We start from the raw sequence: 10,254 nt of genomic DNA, 5'->3' as shown, positions 1-10,254 counted from the left end.
TATTATAACAATTTTATTTTTGATTTAATTACTCCATCAGTTTAATGTGGGATGTTTGAATTGATCGAGTCATATTCTATTTTGCTAAAAATTAATTAGTTTAAACTAATTGATTTATTTTAAATTTTATTACATAATTGTGAAATCATTTAGTCTAATACTAACATTTAAAATAAATAAAAAAACATAATAAATTGTTAATTAATTTGATTTTTCAAAGGTGATTTGGACGGGCCCACAACCAATCACACAATGCGTTGCTGTTTGTTCTATAAGTAAAGCATTATCATACTACTACTTGTCAGTCGCAATGAATAAGATGAGTAACGCCGCCCCCTTTCTCTTATTGCTTCTTCTCTTCTCGGTGCAATGTTTTGCCACTCACGACGACAATGCATCGCCGGATTCCGCCGTCGGAGGCCTCAGCCGGAGCTCCTTCCCTAAGGGCTTCGTCTTCGGCACGGCCGCCTCCGCCTATCAAGTTGAGGGCGCCGCCGCCGAAGACGGCCGTGGGCCAAGCATCTGGGATACCTTCATCAAAATTCCTGGTATTTTTCTTTTTTAATTTTTAATTTGGAGTTGGTATTATTTACTTATGACTACTACAAGATATATTTTTAATTTCATTTACCTTGTTCTATAAGTGATGACGATATACTTTTTTGTGTTTTATCGGGCAATTAAATCATTTTTAACCTCTTGATTTCATTGATCAATCTACAAAAGTGTTGCAATTATGGAATTTTGTAGGTAAATAGATGTAGTACCTACCCATTTAATTTTCTTATTGTCAATTATTGTGAAATATGAGCAGGAATGGAACCAAATAATGCGTCAGGGGAAGTGTCAGTGGACCAGTATCACAAATACAAGGTGAGTTTGTTTTTTTTTGTAATTAGTATAACTATTTTTATGGATTCTTTCATCTCACCTATTTGAATTTTACTGTGTCTATTATATACTCTTTTACTGTGAATTGTATTTATTAATAAGCGTGGTAGGAAGGCCCTTATCTGGAATATCTTTAATAATGGTGGTCGTATGATATTTTCTAAAATTTATTAATGCTTGATACTGCAAGCATGTGGCATGTAGACCCAAGAAAGCAATATAATAGAGCTGGTCCAACCTCTTTCATTTTTGTCGGTGAAAATCGTCACTTCTCTTTTGAAATAAAGTAACTCTACGAAATTAAGTATCATTATAGTATTCTTTTATGTGGTGTGTGTGCACTCTGTCCCGTTTTGTCATTCTTCATATCTCATTTTCAAATAAAAATTATTCAATTTTAATTATTGCTCTATATTAGTAGTTTAATATTAAGATAGATAAGGATGCACTCATCCAATTCGAATTTATGTCTATTTAATCATTGGTTTTTAGGGTCAATTAATCCAAAAGTTGGATATACTATAATTTTAAAAAACTAATATTAGTACTAATGTTTTATGCCTAATTGGCATATATACTTCAAATATGAATACTCATTACGTTTTTATGGCTAATTGACATACATAGTTCAAATATCAGCTCCAAAAGTTGGGAGCTTGCGAATGCCAAAAAATGTTTCCTATAATTGAAGCAATCTAGTAATTTTTAGCTAACATAAATGAATTGTAAAATGAGCCAGAAATAGTATATAAATTTCAGTTCCTAATTCCGCAATTGGAAAAGTAAAAATTTGTAATTAAATATATTATTGTGGGTAGTGATAAAATGCAAACTCATGTATATTGTACAAACTGCAAACTTTTCAACACAATGTCAACACAACGTAAAATTTCAAATTTTAATGTCAACACAATGTCAACACGATGTCCACTGTTGACACTGTGTTGATATTTTCTGTTGCTATTATTTTGTAACATGTTGACATTTTTTTATCATAGTTTGGAGTTTGTACAATATTTAGAGTTTGCATTTGATTACATTCCTATTATCATATCTCCCCGGCGTTCCTTCATGCCAAATTTTAAAATATTGTTAGGTTATATTTTGCATTTTTATGAAATTTTTTTTATGAAATTATAATATTGCCTCTCAAAATTTGTACTGATATATTAAAAAATCCTACTTAACAATTTAAAATATGTTGGAACAGGAGGACATTGATCTGATGGCGAAAATGAACTTCGATGCCTACAGGTTTTCAATTTCATGGCCCAGAATATTTCCAAGTATGGCTACACCAACTTATATACACAAAAAATTTTCAATCAAAATATATTTATTTAAAATTCACCACATTGTTTCATAAAAAACATGCAGATGGAACTGGAAAAGTGAACTGGAAGGGAGTTGCTTACTACAACCGGTTGATCAACTACATGCTCAAAAAAGGTTCCAAAACATTAAATTAAATGTCGCAAAAATTATGAAATTTTAGTACTATAAAATTCTTATCGTATGATATTTATTCGAAACAATTGGTATGATAATTTTGTGCAGGCATCACGCCGTATCCTAATCTAAATCACTACGACCTTCCTCAAGCGCTTGAGGATAGGTATAAGGGATGGCTCAGCCAGGAAGTAGTGTAAGTATCGATACGATATTCATATAATGCATACCAAACTTAATTAATTGTAGTAGTTCATCCGTCCAAAAAAAATAATCAATTTTGTCATTTTGGGATGTCCACAAAAAATAGTCTCATTTTTAAAAATGGAAAGTTTCTGTTTCATACTATTTTTTCACTTTTTCTCATTTCTCTCATATTTTACCTACTTTTTCTCTCTATCTTTGTTACTTTACCCATTTTTTCTCTTCATTAAAACTCGTGCCGTCTACAAATGAGACTATTTTTTTTGGACGGATTGAGTATATAGAAATGGTGGCTTCAACATCGTCTCGTGTGATGCAGGAAGGACTTTGCAGATTACGCTGAATTCTGCTTCAAGACGTTCGGCGACAGAGTGAAGAACTGGCAGACGTTCAACGAGCCTCGCGTCGTTGCCTCACTCGGATACGACAACGGATTCTTCGCTCCTGGGAGATGCTCGAAAGCATTTGGGAACTGCTCGGAGGGGAACTCTGCCACTGAGCCTTACATTGTTGCCCACAATCTCATTCTCAGTCATTCCACCGCCGTGCAAAGGTATCGCAATGGATATCAGGTAATTAAAATGATTAAGGTGTAGTAGATAATTGTGTCCTCAATTTTCTTTGCACCCTCAATTTTGGTCATTTTTAAAAAAAATTCCAACACTAAGTAATTGCGTCTCTAATTCTGCATATTTCTTGCAATAATAGAGCTTCTTGAAACACATATTCCTGAATTTTTTGTGATCAGGCGAAGCAGAAGGGGAGGATTGGGATTCTGTTGGATTTCGTGTGGTACGAACCTCTTACAAGATCGAAAGCGGACAACTACGCCGCTCAGAGGGCTAGAGACTTTCATCTTGGATGGTAAATTAAAAATTAGGGACGTGACATGAACACGTGCGAAATTAATTATTTAGTATGAAATTGCTAGTGTTGGTAATGAATTGTTGTGGTCTGTCATACCTATATCATATCGTATCAACACAAATTAAATTGTGCTCATGTCATATCATGTCCATGGACGAATCGTGTTCAAGACCACCAAATTGTTAATGTGTTTGTGTCCATACGGCCGCATCATGAATTGTCAGGCCTAAGTAAAAACCAAATCTTGCTTGTAGGTTCTTGCATCCTTTGGTTTATGGAGAGTATCCAAAGACAATGCAGAATATAGTAGGAAAAAGGCTGCCCAAGTTCAGTAAGAAAGATGTGAAGATGGTGAAGGGAGCGTATGATTTCATAGGCTTAAATCAATACACTGCATATTACATGTATGATCCTCACCAGCCTAAATCCAAACACTTGGGATACCAGCAGGATTGGAATGTTGGATTTGCTTGTATGTACATTTCTATTTTACTTCATCTCATCCTCACTTTAATTAATTTGTGTTCCCTAATAATTTTCTTATCTTTATTTTTTTTTTTGCAGATGAACGACATGGAGTGCCAATTGGCCCAAGGGTGAGTTCATCTCAAAATAATTATAATAAAAATAATTTTATCTAAACTATATTTATACACACATGGCTTGATTGAATTTATGTGTAGGCACATTCCTATTGGTTATACATTGTCCCATGGGGTCTCTACAAAGCTGTGAACTATGTAAAAGAGCATTATGGCAATCCCACCATGATTTTGGCTGAGAATGGTAACATAACATACTATGTTGTTCTCTACTTTCATTTATTACATTGCTAACTAAATTGATCCAAATTTTGAGATACATTTATATATATATATATATATGATATAGGAATGGATCAGCCAGGCAACCTTACACTTCCAAAGGTATTACATGACACTATAAGAATCAAATACTACAAGAGCTACTTATCTCAACTAAAGAAGGCCATGGACAAGGGTGCCAACGTGAAGGGCTACTTTCAGTGGACATTCGTCGACAACTTTGAGTGGAGATTAGGCTACACGTCGAGGTTTGGCATAGTCTATGTTGACTTCAAGACGCTCAAGAGGTACCCCAAGATGTCGGCTTACTGGTTCAAGAAGCTCCAGCAGAGAGGCAACCATTGATGCCATGGGAAATTAAGAAGGTAGCTTTTGTCTATGTTTATCAATAAGAAACCTATGTTTACTTTTGTTTGCTTCAACTCATCCAAGGAATGAAGGTCTTCTTCTTTAGTTCTCTAGGAATAAATGTACCTTGTATTTCTGTGCCTTGTTCATTTTGGAATACATAAAATTCTGATGAGCTAATGTCTACCTCTCGAAAAGTTGATTGGATATTTAAAATACTACCACAATCCAAAAATAAATAAATTTAGTGGAGGACTGCATGGATATTAAATTTCAACAGCTTAAAATTTTCAAATTTTCGGAGTCCGATGATTATCTGAATATACAATTGATAATCGCCAATGATAGCCACAATGACAACTCTTTAATGGAACCACAATGTTTGGTTTTGGTCACAAAATCGTCTACAAATTCCAGTCAAAACTCTCTTTTTATATCAGAATTTAGATTTTTTATATTTTCAACCACACTTTTGAATTTTGTTACAAATCAAATTTTATTAGTAATTTATTATTCTGTAGAGGGGGGTTAGGCGGATTTCAACTCGTCCACATCTATCCTAATATAAAGTGCAAGTTTGATAAAAAATCTTTAATGCCCTTTTTGGAGGAAAAATAGAAAGATTTTCTATTCAAAAATATTTTTTTAAGGTAAAAACAATCGGACAAATAATAGCCCAATAAAATGCTAACTTCTTGAAGAAGTTTTAAAACACATTTAAATAGTGCACTATCATTAAATTTTTTTATAATTAAGTTATTAAATTTATATATAAATTAGACTTATATTTGAGTTAAATTGGAATTGTGTTAGAGATTTTAGTTTGTCTTCCATTTATTTAGGTTAAAATTGAGATTTAATCATTTATTGCAATACTTTTTCTCCGAATTAATTCACAAGCTAAACGACAACACATATATGCAATGCTTACAATTTCCATCCTATATTTACTCAATTAAAGTTTTTAGTTCTTATATTTTAATTCACCTCTAATTAAACAATACTACTAAGTTTATAGATTAAACTAAGGAATAAGATGACATTATATATATTTAAAATTAAATCTAACTTATAAAGTTTGTATAACTTGTTAATATAAAGAGTAGTGTAAATTCTCACATTATTCAAAACAAACAAGATACATAAAATATTATCGTTATTTTAAGTGATAGTAGTAATTTACTTTTTATACGTATATGTGGCAGGAAGTAAGAAATTTATTCTTTCCAATATTAAAAATTCATTTAGTCTTTGGCAATTTATATCAAGTTATGCTATGGTCTGAAATTAAAAGAAAGAAATAAACAGTCAACTAAAATGTGATTATTGGATAATACAAATTTTCTAACTTGACTTCTCAAATAAGTTTTAAATTTATATGATTTAAATTATTCATATATTTAATGTGGATATGTTTAATATTCCATATATTTTTTTCAAATTAATTTTTTATAAATTAATCTATTAAATTTATATATTAATTTGCCTTTTATTTGGATTAATGACTTGCATAGCACTTTCAATAAACATCTTTACTCACACATATTTTCTTTATTTGTATATCTTATTCTAATTAATTCATACTCTTAGATCATTAGTCACACATCTTATTTTTGTCATTAATTTTATTGTTTTTACTTCACTTAGATTATAAATTAAGGGTTTAGGGTAAACCCTAAATTAAAATTGCATAAATGTTTCATTCATTGGAGAGTAGTAAATTCTTCATTTTGAGTGAGACAAGATAAGTACATTTCTGTTTTTTTTAAATCTCCATATTGCTTTCAATTCTTATTTTCTATATATTTATTATATTTTATATTCATTATTTGAAACTCTTATGTCCCGTGCATAGCTCAAGTGTTAATACCAGTTAAAACAAAATAAATCAAGGTGTCATACGTAATCCCAGATCAAAAGTGATTTGAATTACAAAAATACAATGACTAAAATTCAAAAACATTAAGACAATCCCACAGATATGATGCTATCTTTTTATCTATCAAGACTATGCGATGTAAAAAGAAAATACTAGCCACTCTGTCCCATTCAAGATGATCACATTTCTTTTTTTATTTGTCCCAATCAAGATGGTCATTTTCCAATTTTGGAAATAACCTCTTCTCTCCTCATTAAAATATTCAACTACCTTTTTCTTTTCTATTTTATTCCACCTAACAACACTTCCTCAAATCTCGTTCCACTCAAGAATGTGGCCATCTTGAGTGCGACGAAGGGGGTAATATACTACCTTATTACTCCCTCCATCCCACTTAAGATGCAATCTTGAATGATACGGAGTTTTATGAAAAAATATTTAGTGCAATAAAGTAGAGCAGGGAAAGGTTTTTGGATATTTTTAATGAGGACAGAAGAGTGATGAATTTGTTTTCAAATATGAAAAGTGGACATTTTAAGTGGAACAAACTAAAAGGGAAAGGTGGACATCGTAGATGAGACGGAAGGAGCACATGTGAGTGGCCAAAAAGTAACCTAGCCCACAAAAAGAGAAACATAGAAATCAATAAGTAAATCAAGTAACCAATCAATGCGACTCATCACTCTTGATATTTGAATCTGAAGTCCAGATCCATTCTAACTAGTGATTTCAGATGTTAAGGTGTTGTATCTGCATCATAGAATGCATAGGCAGGGTTAGGCCCCCTACTTGCTAAGAAACTACTCTATTGCCTTCTAGATGGATGTGAGAGAAGCGAGTTTGCAACTGAGAGAGCAAGAGACAGATGCGAGACATATGTTGTCTTAACTTAGCTACCCTCTGAACCGAAGTGAACAATGTAACCACCGTAGTTGCATCCAACTCAACCCAAACCTGTGTTGAGAACTCCATAGCCAACATCAAACCGTGAAAAAGAGCAAGTAACTCTGCCTCAAAGCCCAACGCTGCTACAAAGGAACATTGATCGAGTTAACCAACTTGGATTGTTAGACTATTCTAGTATGAGTTATTTGAGTTATAAATTTTTTAGCTTATAAATTTTGAACTCTAACCTTAAACTTTTGGGTTTCAAACTAACCTGTTGAGCCAATAAGAATGAATAAATTTTACTCCCTCCGTCCCTTGATATGTGTACCATTTTGATCAGACACACGTTTTAAGAAATATAAAGAAAAGTGGGTTAAAAAATATAATGCCCCACTTTTTGAACCCTAATTTTCAAACCCTAAATTTTTTTTACATATAAAGCTTTTAATGTCGTGAAGTCCGTGGATTAAATGACGAGTGAAATGTTTACTTGATATTCTTGTGACCTAATTGGATTTAGGGTTTTGACTGTGCGTTGACCGAGTTGACTTCATTGATTACGTGACGTGGCTTTTTGAACTTTAAAGCTTGGCCAATTTAATTGTTTTTCAAATGGTTGAAATTATTGCCAAGGCACGAGATAACTTGTTTTACGAGTTTGGAATTGTGATGGTTGAATCACAAGTCGAATATCAATAATTCATTTCCTTGAGGAATATTTGTTGGACTCAATTCTGTGTTGGGGACAATAAATTAAATAAATAATACAAGCTCAATGTTGCGAAAAATAAATTGTAGGCTACACAAATTAAATAAAATACAAAGGGTGTTGAGCCCGAATTAATTAAGATTAAAACCCTATCTCTAGTCCAAATACTCCTTTCAATACAAGTAGCGCCAGTAAACTTTTCTCTTGTACGCTTCAAGCGTTAACCCTAATCGTCAATATGTTCCAAAAATAAACCTCCAATCATCCTTTAATTCTAATTGATTGGGAATCAATTGCCACAATTTCTCACCCTAGAAACGGTTTTATACCCTAGTTTCTCACTGCCACTTCCACAAACAACACAATCTCTCCACCGTTGAAGACTCTCTCAAACAATCTCAACTGAGAAAGAAGACGGCAGAGGCTTTTTCGATTGGGGGAGTTAGAGGCTGTCTCCATCACCATCCTTCGCCTTTTCCAATCTTGTTCGAGAGGTAATGTCAAACAGTAGACTACTTCACTTTTCCGAAATTCATCTTCAACATACAACTTCTCTATGTGGCAAGAACAGATGGAGTTTATTCAAAATTCTTAGAGCATCCTCATCCGTGCTCTTGCCAAAGAGCACGGAGGTGGGCCATTTTACTTCTCTTAGTTAAGAGCACAACACTCACATCCGTACTCTTCCGCAAGGACATGTTCAAAGGTCCCACCATTCTATTATTCAATTTAAATAAAAACATTTCCACAATATTAAAATGCATTAAAAATACCCAAATACTATTACTAATTACTAAAAATAAAAAATTAAATAATTAAAATCCCAAAAATTAAAAATTTCATAATTAAAGTCTTAAAAATTACATAATTTAAATCCTAAAAATTAAAAATTACATAATTAAATTCATAAGTGGCGAATTTCGTCCAAATGGATGATGAATGTGTGTATTTATAGATAATTTTGGGATTAATTTTTTTTTTAATTTCAAAAAAAACGGTAATAAAACGACTATATTTTTAGGAATCCGAATTTTTTTTTTATTTTTGGTATTATTTTCGATTTAAAAAAATGCCAAAGGCCAATAGAAACGTGTCACGTCGCCCTGCTCAGCGGCACGGAATTGCTCAATGGCACAGCAGCGGACAGGGTGTCCTTGCCAGCGGCACGGACGGACGAACGTCACCGCTGCGGATGCTCTTACACCCCCTCAATCCACCAAGTTTGCAAAACACTTCTCCTCCTAAAGGAATACACATCTCCCACCCAATTTCAATTTCGTACTACTGCATCCATACATCACAATCTACTGTTACCAGAATCTACAATTAACCTCTTAATCGAATAATTCGAAGCAACCGAATTAAAGATTCGAACTTTAATTCACGAAATCAAATTTGGAACTTATCTGCAGGTTAATCGGAGCTGCCGGAGCGGCGACGCAGCGGCTGCTGCGGCGCCCAGCGACGACGGCGGTGGGTGCGAGCCGCCCAGCAGCTGCTCGGTCTGGACTATACCTGAACGGCAACGGAGCGGGCGAACACGGGCACTGCAGCATCGATCCTGCAGCGGTAAATTTAGGGATCTTGTTTTGTTCTTCCTGTGAAAGAAATCGAGGGAGAGAGAGAGAGATGGATTTGGGTGTGTGCGCTTCTGAAATCTTCAATTTGAGTGTGTTGCAAATTTGAGAAATTGGGTGTGTTCTTTGAAATATTTTGGACGAAATTGAAAGAGAGAGAGAGCCGTTTGCTTTTCTGTTGGAATGGGAGTTTTGGAATTCTTGATTAATATTGCAAGTGCTTGATTTAAAATGAAAGTGTTTTGTGTTGGAAAAATGGAGAATATGTGTACGTGTGTTTGGAATGGGAGTACTTTTTATTTTTATTAATTTTCTTTTTACTTAGGGACAAAAAAGAAATGGGAGTACTTTTAATTTTCTTTTTACTTTTGTCACGTAAAGGGTTGTGGTTTGTTAAATTAAACTTTTGGGCTAATTCTTTTAAATCTGTGCAAGTGTTTAATCCTTGGGGCCGGAGTGGAGTTAATTGAATCCTCGTGAACCGAGTTGCCTCTTCACAAAATTGTTGGGGATGTGAGCGGCTGGCCGGCGTTGCCGCGATGCCTTGGGCGGCCGAAATTAATCGAAATAATTATATTTCTAATTAGAGAAAATTCGTAATCCAATCAATAAAAATAA

General features: G+C 33.5%; 1 protein-coding gene across 1 annotated transcript; it reads left to right on the top strand.

Annotated features, from left to right (window-relative positions):
* The first annotated feature begins 309 nt into the window (after nt 1–309).
* LOC121802210 (beta-glucosidase 44-like) lies at nt 310–4,763 on the top strand. The gene is made up of 11 exons (XM_042201810.1): nt 310–548; nt 815–873; nt 2,102–2,177; nt 2,269–2,340; nt 2,449–2,536; nt 2,864–3,116; nt 3,293–3,408; nt 3,666–3,883; nt 3,976–4,007; nt 4,095–4,197; nt 4,303–4,763. The coding sequence occupies exons 1-11, from the start codon at nt 311–313 to the stop codon at nt 4,578–4,580; spliced, it is 1,533 nt and encodes a 510-aa protein (XP_042057744.1). The 5' UTR covers nt 310; the 3' UTR covers nt 4,581–4,763.
* Nucleotides 4,764–10,254: the final 5,491 nt, after the last annotated feature.

This window comes from Salvia splendens, chromosome 5 (assembly GCF_004379255.2).
Source record: "Salvia splendens isolate huo1 chromosome 5, SspV2, whole genome shotgun sequence".
NCBI classification, from domain to species: domain Eukaryota; kingdom Viridiplantae; phylum Streptophyta; class Magnoliopsida; order Lamiales; family Lamiaceae; genus Salvia; species Salvia splendens.
This window is presented reverse-complemented; position numbering and strand designations above follow the sequence as displayed.

Excerpts from the sequence above, each read along its gene's own strand:
- LOC121802210 (XM_042201810.1), top strand. The coding sequence starts at position 311 with ATGAATAAGATGAGTAACGCCGCCCCCTTTCTCTTATTGCTTCTTCTC. Across the intron at positions 2,178-2,268 it reads ATGGCCCAGAATATTTCCAA|ATGGAACTGGAAAAGTGAAC; the intron begins GTATGGCTACAC and ends AAAAACATGCAG. Across the intron at positions 3,884-3,975 it reads TTGGAATGTTGGATTTGCTT|ATGAACGACATGGAGTGCCA; the intron begins GTATGTACATTT and ends TTTTTTTTGCAG.